This window comes from Pan troglodytes, chromosome 6, assembly GCF_028858775.2.
Source record: "Pan troglodytes isolate AG18354 chromosome 6, NHGRI_mPanTro3-v2.0_pri, whole genome shotgun sequence".
Classification (NCBI taxonomy): Eukaryota; Metazoa; Chordata; class Mammalia; order Primates; family Hominidae; genus Pan; species Pan troglodytes.
In genome coordinates this window covers 48,639,863-48,655,782 of record NC_072404.2, presented here as the reverse complement: position 1 = coordinate 48,655,782, position 15,920 = coordinate 48,639,863, and the positions used below count along the sequence as shown (strand labels likewise).

Sequence of the window (15,920 nt, the reverse complement as noted above, 5' to 3'; positions counted from 1 at the left end):
AGAAAAATGTTTGCCTCAATGGCTTCTGAAGAGGATGAAGCATCACTTCATTAATAAAGTAGATAACTTCTGCCTCTTAGACTGGACTCCCAAATTCTTGCCTAGAATCTTCAGTCTCTGGGGAAGAGAGGACTAAATCCAGTCAGAAATATAATATATATACAACCTCCTGACCTGTTCTTAGGACTAATCAAAACTCACAGGTTTCCCACTGGGCAACTAGAAAATTCCTAAGAATGAAGGAGTTATTTGGTTCTTGCTAAGTGAAGACAGCACACACAAAATTACCCTGCTGACCACCACTCGGAATGGTTCCTTTCACAGGGCTTTGTGGACTCCTGTGCTGGAGGGGAAAGAATGCTTTCTTAACTTGAAAGTTTGTAGTTTGGTTCTGGGATAACTTAATTAAAGGCCCCACTGCCAAGAAGGATAGAATTAAAGATGTAAGTCGGGACTTCGAATATCCTGACTTTAAAGTTCATAAATCACCTTTGTATTTCACTGGATTCTATTGTATTTCCTCTTTTATTTAATAGTTGTTATTTTTCGTATTTTCTGGACTACTTAGTCTTGGGAAAGGTTGGAACACCAAATCAAGACTTCAAATGTAGCTTAAAGAGGATACAGTGACATCTGGAGAACCTCTGTTTCTGACAATATGGGGGACTATATGACCAGAGAAATCCTGCCAGTAGAAAAATGATTAGAAAACATGCATGCAGAGAAGCAAGCACTAGAACCAGCATTTACTAATACTCTTTAGCTTAGAACCTGAACTTTATGGGCCATAAGAAATGAGGATATTACAAGAATCCTGAAGTCCACAGTAGGTGGGAGATAGAATAGAAATTTCAAAATAAAGGTCAGACATCCAAAAGTCAGCAATATCAGTGGGTGAACTAGGTAAAAAACAAAACAAAACAAAAAAGAAAGCAAACAAATTTTAAAACCTGTCATTGAAGACTGAAGAAAAAAACAGTAGATATTCTAACCTGTTTTGACCATGGTTCTTGAAAATCTCTCATTTTTCTGGGGCTAGGAGATGAGCTATCTACAAATCTACTGTCCTATATATAGGACAGTAATTAATTCTACTTGGCCCAAAAACCACCAAACAGAAAATTAAGTTTAATGTGGTTCTATTTCAGAGGTGCCCTTAAGCACTTAGAAAAACAGAATGCAAATCATCTCTGGATTAAGAACAACTGCACAGCAAATTAAATGGTAGATTAGATAGAGGAGAGAATTCATGATTGGATACATAGATCTGAATAAATTAATTACAACTCAACCCAGAGAGACACACACACACATAGGAAATACAAGAGAGGCAGAGACATACAGTGTGATCACATCTAATATATAGCTAAAATTTGCATTAATTTTATATATGTAATTTATCAATATATAATATATCAATATATAATATATTATAATATATCAATATATAATATATAATATATTATAATGTTTATATAATGTATTATATCTTATAATACATTATATATACATTTATGTGTATATATAAATGTATATATAACTGCAGTTCCAGGGGAAGCTAGAGAAAATAGGCAGAGGCAATATTTTACCATGCTTAGGAATTTTCCAAAACTTTTGAAGCCATAATTTTTCAGACTCAGGAAGTCCTAAAGACTACATGGATTCAGTAAAAATTAAATACATTAAATAAAAAGGTATTTAGGTTTAGACTGATGGTGGTTAAACTGTAGAAAACAGAAGACATAGAGATCTTTAAATCACCCAGAGGAAAAAAATACAGATTACCTACAAAGCAATGACAATTAGAATCATGGCTGACTTCTTGAAAACAATAGTGAAACTCAGAAGACAATGGAATAATATCATCAGTATACCAACAGAAGGTTAACTGTCAGCTTAGAAATGTACAACCAATACAAATCTTTTAGAAGAAAGAAAAAAAAATAAAGAAAAAAATATCTTTATTTGGAAGCAAAGTAACTTTGGGGAAAATAAAACCAACTTACTGTGAGAACTTACTACGAACAGATGAGTAAGGAAATTCTAAAGAACTATTCTACAGGAAGAGAGAATATAGCCACTAAAGGAAAGCCTAAGATAAAAAAATGGGGATCAAAAATTAGCATAAGCATACAGTAAGCTAAAAATCATTGATTTTGAAAAACGGTATTGATACTAATGATTTCCAGATTAAAAAAGTAGAAAACCAAAATGCTGAACCCAATTGCAGGTAACTGTGGTTCTCAAACTATGTATTGAGGCACTCATGACATCCTAGTGAATGCGCAGGGGCACTGCAGGATGTTTATATTTTCTAGGGAAACAGGGCAATGTATATTGGACACAGCACAGAGTGTCCTCAAGTTCACAGCTTCATTCCTTTGATTGAATCACACTACATTCCTTTGATAAACACATTTGATCAAACTCGGTTTTTGGATGGATGTTGCTATGAAAAAAATGCAAGTACCAAGAGAAAATCAATATAAAACAAGAAATATGGATGGAGATATCTGATTCAATTCCAAGATTTAAGAAGTTTTACTGTGCCTAACAGGTGTACATATACTGTTAGAAAGTAATAGTGGCTAAGAATCAAATAAAGATTTTTTTTCTTTTATTATAATTTATGTCTATTATTTTTTCAAATGACTACTCAGTTATTAGGATATGAATACATATTGTTTTTACTTAATTAATAAACAAAACAATACTACTTAATACACAAAACAGTATTCCTTTTTGCCTAAGGGCATTATGAAAAATTTACAGAGACAGAAAAAATATGGGGAACCAAGAAAGTTTGAAAACATCTGGCATATAAATTGGTAGGGGGATAACTGGATCCTGGCACATAATTGATACGGGGATAACTGGTATTGATTACATTTTTATTTTGGTAAGTTAAATATGCATGTTAAGACTTCTGGAGGAAAAAAAATTTCGTCTTGATATAAAAATTAGCCAGGGGTGGTGGCGGGCACCTGTAATCCCAGCTACTTGGGAGGCTGAGGCAGGAGAATTGCTATAACCCAGGAGGTGGAGGTTGCAGTGAGCCAAGATGGTGCCACTGCACTCTGGCCTGGGCAACAAGAGTAAAACTCCATCTCAAAAAAAAACAAAAAAAAAAAGGCCGGGCGCGGAGGCTCATGCCTATAATTGCGCAGATCACGAGGTCAGGAGATCAAGACCATCCTGGCCAACATGGTAAAACCCCGTTTCTACTAAAAATACAAAAAGCTGGGTGTGGTGGTGTGCACCTGTAATCCCAGCTACTCAGGAGGCTGAGGCAGGAGAATCGCTTGAACTAGGGAGGCAGAGGTTGCAGTGAGCCAAGATCACAGCACTGCACTCCAGCCTGGGTGAGAGAGTGAGACTCCATCTTAAAAAAAAAAAAAAAAGATTATCCTTTTGATAGAGTATATATCTTCAAACTAGTAAATGTGAGGAAACAATCTCAATCAATCTCAAACACAGCAAGATGGGAATTTTTTTATAGGGGGCCAAAAATAGGCACTAAGTAAGATTCTAAGATGAATTAAAACATGTCAATAATGTCAATTCATGTAAATGCAGTAAACTTTTCAGTTAAAAGGCAAAGATAGAATAAATCCTGCTATTTTCTATTTTCAAGAGATACACATAAAACTAAAAACTTAGAAAGGTTGCATATATATAGGTTAAAAATGATGTATGAAGAACATACAAACCAAAATGAAGCCAGTGTAGCTTTAGTAATGTTAGATGCTACCGACTTTAAAACAAAATGCATTACTGTTCAAGTCACCTCATGTCAATAAAAATTTGAATTCACCTGAAAGAGATAATTATTCTAAAATTGTACAAGTAACAAACAATTTTAAGACAATACATTTGATCACTTACTGCAGTTGTAAGTGATCAGATTAATGGAGAAAAATTATATGATCCTCCCAGTAGATGGATTAAAAGCCATTTGCTGTAAGTAAACATCTATAATAAAATTTCTCATCAAACTAGGAATAGATTCTATAACTTGATAAAGTATGCCATTATTCCTTGTCACAAACATACTCAGTGATGAGGCATTAAGTGCATTTCCTTTAAAATTAGGAACAAGATAAAAATGTTTTCTACTAAAACTCTATTCATCAATATATTTCTAGCTGAGAAAATAAAATTGAGTCCCCTCTCACATTATACCCACAGGAGACCATAATTTAAAAAAAGCTTTTTGTTTTGAGAGAATTATAGATTAACATGCAGTGATAAGAAATAATACAGAGAGATCCCATGTAGCCCTGTTCCCCAATGGTAACTTCTTGCAAAACTATACCACAATATCACATTGAGGGCATTGACATTGATATAGTCAAGATAGAGAAGAGTTCCATCACCACGAAAATCTCTCCTGCTGCCCTTTTATAGCCACATGCACCTCCCTTCCCTCCACTCCCATTTCTCCTCTAACTTCTGGAGACCCCCAATCTGTTCTCTGCTTCTAGAATGTTGTCATTTCAAGAATGCTATGTTCAATGAAATCATATACTATGTAATCTTTTGGATTGGTGTTTTTCACTCAGCACAATTCCCTTAAGATTGATGCAGGTTGTTGTGTGAATCAATAGTTTGTTCCTTTTCATTGCTAAGGAGTATTCCATAATATGGATGTACCATAGTTTTTCCTGTTTATTTTCTTATTTAAATATTTTTCCTGTTTATTTTCCTAAATTTTATAGTCACCATTTTCCGTTTAAATCTATGATCCGTTTTGAATTAATTTTTTACAATGTGAGCTTTATGTTGAGTTTCTTTTTTCCCCCCAGCTCCAGTACACATGTTTCAGTGCCATTTGTTGAAAAGGCTGTATTACTTCCTCTATTGCATTTGTACCTTTGTCAAAAATTATTTGGACATATTTGTGTGGATCTATTTCTGAGTTCTCTGTTGTTCTGTTGATTTATGTGTCTGTCTCTCTGCCAATATGATATTCTCCTAGTACCTGCTTGGTGTTTGGCAGTTATATAGTATATCTTAATATCAGATAGAGTAATTATCTCTTTATTATTTTTATGATTGTGTAAGCCATTCTGAGGCTGTTATCTTTCCATATAAATTTTAAAATGAACTTTTAAAAAAGTTTACAAAAAAGCTTTCCTGGGACTTTGGTAAGAATTGCATTAAACTTACACATTTTGGGAGAATTGGGATCTTTACTATGTTGAATCATCCAGTCCATGAACATAGTATGCTTCTCCACTTGTTTAGGTCTTGATTGATTTCTTTCATCAACATTTTGTAATTTCCAGCATACACGGTCTATACATTTTTTTGTTGTTTATATCTAAGTATTTCATTTTATTTTTAGTGACTATTAATGGTGTTGTTTTTAATTTTGGTTTGCACATGTTTATTGTTGGTATACAAAAATATGATTGATCTCTGTACATTGGTCTTGTATCCTAAGACCTTGCAGAAGTCATTTATTAGTCCTAAGAGTATTTTTGTATATTTTCTTGACAATGTGGACAATTGTGTTATCTGTATGATTTCTTCCTTTTTAAATTTTTCTTTTAATTTTTTATATTTGTTCCTTTTATTTTTATTTTATTTATTTTTCCAATCTGTGTGCCTTTTATGTTTTTCTTTTCTTGATTATTGCAGTGTCTAGAACTTCTAGTAATAAGTCAAATAAGAGTGGTGGGAGCAGACATCCTTGCCTCATTTTATTTTATTTTTATTTTATTTTTAATTTTTATTATTTTATTTTTTATTATTATTTTTTTCCTTGCCTCATTTTCAATCTTAGAGGAAAAGCATTCAGTATTTCACCATTAAGTATGATGTTATCTTTAGATTTTTTGTAGGTGCTCTTTAAAAAGTTGAGATTATTCCCTTCAATCCCTAACTTGTGACCTTTTATTATGAATAAATGCATCAAGGTTTAAACATTTTATAAGAAAATTTAGGATAATATCTTTAACACTTAAGAATAGGAAATAATTTTTAAAATATGTCATAAAAAGCGAAGAACAAAAGGAAAATTTCAGTAAGTTTGAAAATGCTGAAATTAAGAACTTTTGGTCATCAAAACATAATACAAAATAAATGAGAAATAAAGCCATAATTTCAATTCCAGTATTTTCATGTACCAATGAAGAATTCATATCCAGAATATGTAAAAAACTCATACATGATAGCATCCTGGCATGGTGGCTCACACCTGTAATCCCAGCACTTTGGGAGATGAGGCAGGCAGATCACTTGAGGCCAGGAGTTCAAGACTGTCAGATAACATGGAGAAACCCTGTCTCTACTAAAAATACAAATAATTAGCCGAATGTGGTGGCACAGGCCTGTAATCCCAGCTAGTCAGGAGGCTGAGGCACGAGAATTGCCTGAACCCAGGAGGGTTCAGTGAGCCGAGATCACGCCACTGCACTCCAGCCTGGGTGATAAAGTGAGACTCTGTCTCAAAAAAAAAAGAAAGAAAAATAAAAATATAATTAAGCCAGTAGAAAAGCTTCTTGAATAAGCATTTCATTTAAGAGGAAATGCAAATTATTATTAAGCAGGGAAAATATACTCAACCTGATTAGTAATTAAGGAAATGCAAGTTAAAGCTTTAATAAGATACCATTTCACAGTGATCAGATTGGCAAAACCTAAAAACTCTGATAATATTAAGTTTTGCTGAGATATAAAGCAACTGGTGGGAGTGATTGGTAAGTGATTAAGGAAAATTATTTGTCATTACCCAACAAGTGAAGATATATTTAACACTATGCCATAGCAAATCTAGCTCTAGGTTTGCTAGAAAATCCCCTAGCAAAATTGTTGCATGAAGAGATGGGTTAATGGCAGCATTGTTTGCCATGGTAAAATAACTGGAAGCTACCTAAAAGCAGAGTCAGTTAAATTATGGAGTATTTATACAATGGCATACTTCATATTAATGGCCATGATTAGCCTATGGCCTCATGCCTCAGAACGGGTGAATCTCAGAAACAATGTTATGAGAAAAAGCAAGTCAGAGAAGCATATGCTTGATTTCATTGAATTAAATGTTATAAATGGGTGAAATCCAGAACTAAATATTTGGAGTATATACACACTGATACAAGTAGAAAAAAAGAAAGGAAAAGATTAACAAAATTCAGGAGAATTATATTTGGGGATAGAAGAGGGAGGGACTGGGTACACCTGGGACTTTAAACATTTTGGTAGTTCTGTTTCTCGGGCTGGGTGTTTGGTGCATGGGTGTTCATTTTATTAGTCTACATTAAGCTATATATACGTGTGTGTGTATTATTTACACTATATGTATACACACTATATATATGCACACACATTATATATGTTTGTGTAAATTATGTGTGTGTGTATATTGCATGACCAAGTTTCATAGTTTTTTTAAATTAGAGAAAATAGGAAAAAGGCTATGTCAGGTGCATTCACAGCAGAATGAAATTTAGTAACAGTGAATTGTTTCAAAGAAGTAAGATAACAAAAAAAGTCAGCTTTTACATGTGATCTTCATTATCTAAGTCAGCTGTCCCCAATCTTTTTGGCACCAGGGCCAGTTTTGTAGAAGACAGTTTTTCCATGGACGGGGATGGGGGATGGTTTCAGGGTGATTCAAGGGTATTACATTTATCATTAGATTCTCATAAACAGCGTCCAACCGAGATCCCTCACATGTGCAGTTCACAATAGGCTTCCCGCTCCTATGAGAATCTAATGCTGCCGCTCATCTGACAGGAGGCGGAGCTCAAGCTGTAATGCTCCTTGCCCACTGCTCACCTCCTGCTGTTCAGGTCACTTCCTAACAGGCCAAGGACCGGTACTGGTTTGTGGACCCCGATACCATGGACCATGGTACCGGTTTGCGGACCCCTGATGTAAGTAAAGTTAGGAAATTTCATGTCAATTTGTTGTCAGGAATTTATGTTATTTTTGCATTTTTTGAGGGCACAGTTTTCAGAAATAGTTGAATTAACTTTTTAATATATTCACTGTAAGTTTTGCCTTCAGTTATGTAACCTTTCAAATATTATTCCAAGGTTGTTTTCCTATTATGCTAAAGGAATGACTAAATTGCTAAAATGGGAAATAAAATAAAGAATATTACTCCAGTGTTTTTTGCTTAGTAAGATATTGTGTGTTTTAGAAATGGTTTTCTGAGTATTCTTAATGAAGAAGAACTCTGTAATTGTTTTCTTCAAGTTTAGTAGATTAATTTCACATGTATAAATGTGCATGCCCATGTTTTTTGGCTTTCCTTTATCGATAATGACCATTGTCCATGCAGAGCTTCTCAGCATGGCCTCTGGAGTGTCTTAAAATATGTACAGTGTATATGGCAGATTCAAGATCAGCTGGAAGCTGCTTTAGAAAACTGAAGAAATTGCAAGGCAACACTAGAACTTGATATCTAAGTTCCTAAAAATGACTGTATTTTGGAAATTCAGTAAAACAGTTTTGTGTCTAGAGAACTCTAGGCATTCATTAAAAGCTTAAAATAAGAGCACTCTCCCCCAACTTCTATAAAATAAAGAAACCAAAAGGAAGTACCTGCAATTTACTCAGTTAATTCAATTTAATTTAAAAAAATTCAGTAAATGTTAATTGAGCATCTACCAGATAGTGCCAGATAACATTCATGGCACTGGGCATATAGCAGGGGACAAAACAGATAATATTATGTAACAATAACAGACCAGTGGTTTCTGCTTAATTGGAAAGTTTCCCTTAAAAGGCAGTAAGCTTCTTGAGGGCATGACCTTGAGTTTTCTGTGACCCAGTTTTTCCTCAGCACTTAACAATGCCTGGCACATTAATATGTATTTAATGCTTATTGTTAATTATTGTTCTTTACTGTTAGTACATTTAATATGTGTTCAATGAATGTACCCCAAAGCCACACATCTTGTACCTGATGAAGCCAGAGTTTGAACCCAGTCTATTGGTAACAGGAAAAACAGTTGCCGCTTCTTGTGAGCACACTCTGCACCAGGGCCTATGCTCAGGGCTTTATACTCATCATTGCACTTCGTCCCTTAGAAAGAGATATTATTATCCCTTTTTTACTAATAAAGATTCTTTTTTTAAATTTTCTATTTTTAAAATTTTTTGAATATATTTTTTTGAAACGGAGTCTTGCTCTGTCGCCCAGGCTGGAGTGCGGTAGCACAATCTTGACTCACTGCAACCTCCGTCTCCTGGGTTCAAGCGATTCTCCTGTCTCAGCCTCCCGAGTAGCTGAGATTACAGGCACACACCACCACACCTGGCTAAATTTTTTTTTTTTTTTTAGTAGATGCGGGGTTTCGCCATATCGGCCAGGCTGGTCTTGAACTCCTGAACTCAGGTGATCCACCTGCCTCGGCCTCCCAAAGTGCTGGGATTACAGATGTGGGCCACCACGCCTGGCCACTGATGAGGGTTTTAAGCCTTAGACTACTTAAATGCCTTGCCCAAGATCACCCTCTGGGTCCATCCCCTTCAAATACTTCCAATTTTCACAGCCTTTGTATCTGTGGTGCCAGAGTATCCTTGGCTACCTGCAATGGTGCAGCTCAGTGTATTAACTAATAGGACCACATGGTGTCATGTAATCTGTTTGGCTGATTTTCTTTCCCCACTAAAGTGACTAATTTTTTTTACAGAATTGACCACATCAGCTAGTTATTTTAATGGTAAATCAAATAAAGCTTTTCCATTTTTTTTTTGTCTCCAACTGCCAGAACCTGGCTAAATTAGACACACCTAAATTATAATCCAAGATCAGCCATTTAGTAATTGTGAAATCTTGGACAAATACTTAGCCCCTCTAGGTTTCTAACACCTTATCAGTAGAGGTGAAGATAATAATTCCTACCTAGTCTGGTTAATGAGAGGATTAAATGAATAAAGCTTTAGCTCCTAACCCAATGCCTGACCCTTAAGGAGTTTTGCTGAGCAGCACCTGCTGTTACTACATTTATCATTGTTATTTTTAACCTTAACATCTAATTTCAATATTATCTTTGTTCTCTGGTCTTTACTAACCTCCCTGACCTAAGTCATATTATCTTAATCTAACAAATCACCAACTTCTTTCAAGATAGGCAGAGTTACTTACTTGCTCCTCTTTGGATTTGCTCCTTTGTTATGGAACTTAAACTGTGTTATAACAATTTATATGACTGTGTTATGAAAAAGATCTCTTATTCTGTACCCTCTCTTCTAATTACATACATTTTAAATGCAGGTTCATTCATCTTTTCACTGCCAGCTTCTTCATTTTGCCTAGCATATAAGTGCTATCGTGTTTGTTGAATGAATAGGTCATATCATTATCCACAGTGAATAGATAGGTCAGTTCTCTTTTGTACGTTATTGCTAATGCCATTGATGGTATTACTTTGATTTTGATATGTGTAAGGACACTGTAGTGTTTACAAATATCATTTGTATATGTAATTTCATGTCTTTTCATTAGAATATTCCTCTCTCACTTTCCATAAATATTTTCACTGTCTATGGATTTTTATTTTTTGCATTTTTTGTCTTGCTAGTGCTATATTACAAATTTTTTTCTTCTGCCATTTCTGCCATAGGACTTTATAAAAAGACTTTCTTACTTTCACTTAAACTTTTATTTCCCACATTACTTTAAGGTATACATTTTACTCTTTCCCCCCATCATTAATACATTACCACTTGACTCTGTCATTAGGCTGTCAATCTGTAAAACGCTTGAGAAAGAAAGAGAGACCTTATTTTAAATAGGCCTGATACTTTGCTAAAGAGGTTGGCGCACTGACTACAATTCTATTCTTGTCAAGAATAGGCTTTTGAAATTTCAAGGAGAAGAAATGGAATTTAGAAGAGCTACTAAACCATGAAAGACCTAGGAAGGATAAAATAAGTAAAATGAAGGAGAAAACAGTAAAATCCAAAGACATTGCTAAATGGACAAAATTCACTACAAAATTCTGGAGAAATTTCCTGCCTTATATTGAAATAACTCAATATGCAACAAAGAATGCCCTGAATGGCCAGACCTAGCACCAAGGCATGAAACTCTCTTTAAGTCATGAATATCTTAAGGGAAATTATAGCAGTTAATTGTTAGTGGTCAGAAAACAAAACATTTTTTAATTGAATTTCTAGGTTAAGGTGGTAGAGGTTGGGGTGTTGGGGCCAGATGAGAAAAGAACAAGGAAACATTTAGTAACCATTCACCAAAAAATGTTATACAAATGGTGATAACAGGTAGTTCCTTCATTTCCAATGAAGTTTAGAGGGGACAAATTTAATCATGTGGCAAAGTTAAGTGTCAAACATGAAAGGGAGTTGAAGTGTCAAACGTGAAAGGGTAATGAAGCAGGAGAGATTTATGTTAGAATTCAGACAGACTTCCTGGGTTCTGAAATCCTCCAATATGTTACTAAGCAGAGCAGGATTCGCCCCACAAACAAGGCTGGAGAGTTTTCCAAGATTCCAAGTCATCAGGCAGGGTTTCCAGGGACAGCACTGCCACAGCCCCCATTGTTCTGTGGGATATTCTGACCTGATTCACAAAGAAAGCCTATGGAATTGTATGGACTTCACACTTTATATGAAAAGGTTGGCGGCAACCAAGCAGGGGAATACATCAGTTCCTTCTGAACATGGGGCTCACACCAGCCCATTTGCCTCATAATTGTATGCATGCTACAGCAAATGAGAAACTGCAACTTCCTCTGCTGAATGTAAGAAGAATTTATATTTTTGCTTAAAACGGAATGGTTTTCAATGCAAAGGCATTGATAAGGTTAAAGTTTCATACTGAAAATATCCTATATAGACAGCAATCGGCATAGGAGTGGAGAAAGTACACTCTTTAAACTGCTTCCGTGGAAAATTTCAATCAACTGCTAGCTTTTGCTTCACAAAACTTTGACGTATGTCCCTTGACCTTTACCAACTACCCTTTCACGTTTGACACTTAACGTTTGCTACATGATTAAAATTCAGCGTTAATTAATTTCAACACTATCAGTTAAGTTATATTTAGCTAAGAACACTCACTTTTGTCTTTCGTGAGTAGCACTGCAGTGTTATTACAAAGAGGTAGTCAGGAGGGCAACAGAGATACGAGGAGAGAAGAATGATTCAGTGTGCAGATAATTGTTTTGAGTGAAATTTAGCTCGGTATTTTTGTTCCTGTCCTCAGTAGAACTGAGATTTAGCACCTCCCGTTGGCATTTAGCCCCCACCCCCACATAGGAGGAAGCTGTGCGGGGCGGGTGCTGAGAACGAGCCACACCAGAATTAAATTATAGCACAGTTCTAACACTGGCGAGAATTTTATCTGGCCAGCTCTTGAGTACAAACCTGGTGATCCCAAAAGAAAGAATCTCTGTGTGGTGTGTTATCATCCTCAATGAGGGAGGTTGACATCGTTGTTTAAAGAGCATCACCCGAAAAGTGGTAACCATTCCCAAAGAAACCAGTGGCAGCCAGAATATTTAGCCATAGCAAAACTGTAGTTCTAAACTTAAAAGGTCACCCGTGAAGTTGTCTTATTGATGATTTATTTTATGATGTGACTCACTAGAAATGAATAAAACCCAAGAAATTTGAGCTCTCTCTCCGAGTTTAACAAAGTGAGAAAACATTTTATTACTTTCTTTATTCCATGCTCTTTTGCTCTGTGAATGGATTATGGTAAGAAGGTAGATATGCAAATCTTGCTTTTACCTGAAGCTCAAAATGCTGTAGAACCATTATAGCTGCCACTCTTTGGGATGCTGGCATGAAATCGTGGTCTGTAAGATTACTGTGCCACTGAAATACTTCTGTCATTTAGATGCATGTACAAGACAGGAAGAGAGGTTCTGTGCTTGGTAGATAGTGTAGGTGAAACACAATTTATATGTAAGATGCCCATAAATGTCTTACTAAGGTTCCAGTAATAGATGTTGGATTCTTTGGGACAGTATACCCAGGTAGTCTCCAATTGTTTTTTTTTAAATAAAAAAATGTGTTGCATTTTTATTTGCGTATCACAAAACATTTTGCCTCCAATAATTCAACACTTATGTATCAGAATTTGGTTCCATGCCCTCAGCCCATCCACCACCTTTAGTTGGAGGGCACTGCGGATTTTGTCTTTTTGCCTACCCCCAGGGAAAATTCCAGCCTTCGTTTGCCAGGGATTTAAGTTGCTTCATTTCAGTACTCAAGTGATTCAGCATCAAGTCACATTTCTCTTGTCAGGCACTGGTAGAATGTCCCTGCACTAGTAACTGGCCTTAGATTTTAAATCCAAGCCAAAGCTACCTTGTGTTCTTGGTGGGACACTAGATACCTATCTCGGTCCCATTGTTGTGGGATTAGGAGGATTAGAGAGAGACTTTGGGGTGTATGTAGGAGGGTATTTTTATTACTGAGTGTATTTAGATTTAGTAGATTTAATGTTTAAAGATTGGGTTTAGAATAAAGATAGTATTTGATTTTTATGTATATTTTATAAAAGGGGGTGGGTTAGTTTGAAGTAAGTTTATAGTGGCGTGAAAGTAGGGATCTAGAAGCAGGATAAAGATAGTTAATTAAATTGTAATAGGTTTATAATTTATGATTGTATATGATTGTTTTTAACTAATTTAGATGTTTATTATTTAGGTTTTGTTTTAAAGAGTTTTGTATTGGTTTATTTTATAATTTTTATTATGGTGTTTAGATAGTTGTAGTTTTAGTTAGGTTTGTTTAGTTTTTTTATGATTTTTGTTGTATTTTTAGAGAAAATAGAATATTTGAAGTTATTAGTTATAGAGAATAAGAATTTATAAAAATATACTTATTGTTGTCTTTGAAATAAATTAATTTAATATAGAAAAATTTATTTTATTTTGTTATTATTTTTTAAATTTCCTGCCTCACCATTGCATGAGAACCTAATCAGCCCTCTGGGATGAAGTCTCTGGCTTTTTTACTCCAGTATCCTGGAATCCTGTTTCTGAACTCTAGTCTTATGCTTAAGGTCTTGGCCACCATTGAAAATGTTCCTGGTTCAGCTTCCCTGTGCTTGCCTCTGACCTGAGTCTCCTCTGGATTTGCTGTCAGCTGCTTATTTGCTTGTCACAGCAGCCCTGAATCCTTCCACCTCCAGCAGTCACCGAGCCTTCTGGATACTCTGATTTATTCTTCAAACTGGACTGACTCCCCATACCTTCTGCTGAACAGATTTCCAGGAGCATGTGTACCACCCCAGTGTGCTGCCCTGTTCGAGGTCCTATTTCTTGACCTTGGCCGAGTCCTGCCATAAGGTTATGCAGGAAAAGGCTGAGCTTTAATATTAGGGGAGCATCCATAAATGAAAGAGAGGAAATCATCTGCTATATTTAGGAGCAAATAAAAATTTTAAGAGTGGGAAGGTCTTATTGAAATGTTTTCTAGTCCGTGAATCCTCTAGTCTTTTTTGGCTTCGTTTGGTGTATTATAGGATGAAACGTTATTTTTATGTCAAATATTTACTTTCAAATGAAAATTTTAAACACCTCTGTGTTTTGCCATGTCTTTCTTTGATGTTGACTGAATAGGTGGCTGTCCATGCCTTGCAATTGAAGATGGTTTTATTTTGTAAATTATTTTTCTCTCTGTTTTTGCCTTTTCAGGTATTACACAATGGCCTCATTATGGAGATGGAGCATCCAACTGTGGGGAAGATTTCCGTCCCAGGTCTGAAAAGTTTTGGTATTTTCTCTAACACCTTTCTTTATTAATTGTCCCATATGCTGTTTACTACAGGTAGCTTATGAGCTCCCAAACAACTTTCCAAGACATTATCCAAATTTATAACATTGGGTAAAAGGGGAATCCTAGGACTGCACTCACAAAAATGTATGCTGAGACTATGGCATTGTGTCTTAGCTCTAAGGAGTGTCGGATTGCCACGATGACAAAAAAATGCTTGCATTTCTTAATTCCATTTTGTGTAATCACGTGCTCACAAAAGTACATCATGTAATTATCAACAGGTTGATAGTAATAGGTATGGCCAATAACAAGAAATAGAGTGTCGTTCATATGAGAATTGGAAAGAAATCCAGGCAAGATGTAACTGGAGTCCGAGGAAGGCTACTGACTGCTCAGGCTCGGGCATTTTCTTTCAGAACCGTGGTTTAAGGTATGGATCTTGGCTTTACAGAACAAGAAACTAAATGTTTTCAGTACACCCAGAATAGATTGAATTTTTATAAGTTGATTCATACTAAACCAACTCACCAGAGACTGCTGCCTAAGCCGAAATGCCAGCTTCTTTACTTGCAGAGGTAGCTCTTATTTCAGCAGCCAGTAGCCTCATGCCTACTCTCAAATCATCCTCTTAAGTGGTGCATTTAAACTGCAGTAAGAGCTTGTGACCAATACATTTCCCTCCCACAGCCTCCATTTCTCTGATAATCACAATATTACCTTTATCAGATATGTTTTTTCTCCATTCCAGGCATCGCTGGAAAATCCACATTCCAGCAATGGAGTTCCAACTTATTTGTTCATTGTGTCCATATTTTCTAGACTAAACACAAACCAAGCACTTATTTTTTTTTCTTTTCTTCTGATGGAGGTCAGTGAAATTAGCTAGGATATAATTTTTGTTATTGTTTTTTCCTAAAACCATTTCCTGGCCATCTTACTTGGAATTTAGGTATCTGCCAAACTCCTCAGTCACCTCAGTCAGGTGGCATAGAGTATTTACTTCTACAGGTATCTGATCTCATTTATTGAAGGACTATTCTTGTTAATTTTATCCTAAATAGAATCTAAGATTTGGAATCAGCTTTATAATAATCTCCCATAACCTACCAGATAGTGACCACTCGCGCATGAAAAGAGTAAGAAGAGGGAAGTATGATGAATAAAGTTGAAGAGAAAATTCTAATGTTCAAGAACATAAGGAATATTATGCATGG

At 35.5% G+C, this 15,920-nt stretch overlaps 1 protein-coding gene across 12 annotated transcripts in view; it reads left to right on the top strand.

Annotated features, from left to right (window-relative positions):
* Positions 1–15,920, top strand: part of SUGCT (succinyl-CoA:glutarate-CoA transferase) — a 769,414-nt gene that overhangs the window by 594,036 nt on the left and 159,458 nt on the right. For all 12 annotated transcript variants that reach the window (XR_010158439.1, XM_054655560.2, XM_009452971.5 and 9 more), the window contains one exon: positions 14,625–14,688. Coding sequence is in view for 11 of the 12 variants with exons in the window: in XM_054655560.2 (XP_054511535.1) it covers positions 14,625–14,688 (64 nt within the window). In the remaining variant the exon portion in view is untranslated. The remainder of the gene's footprint in view (positions 1–14,624; positions 14,689–15,920) is intronic.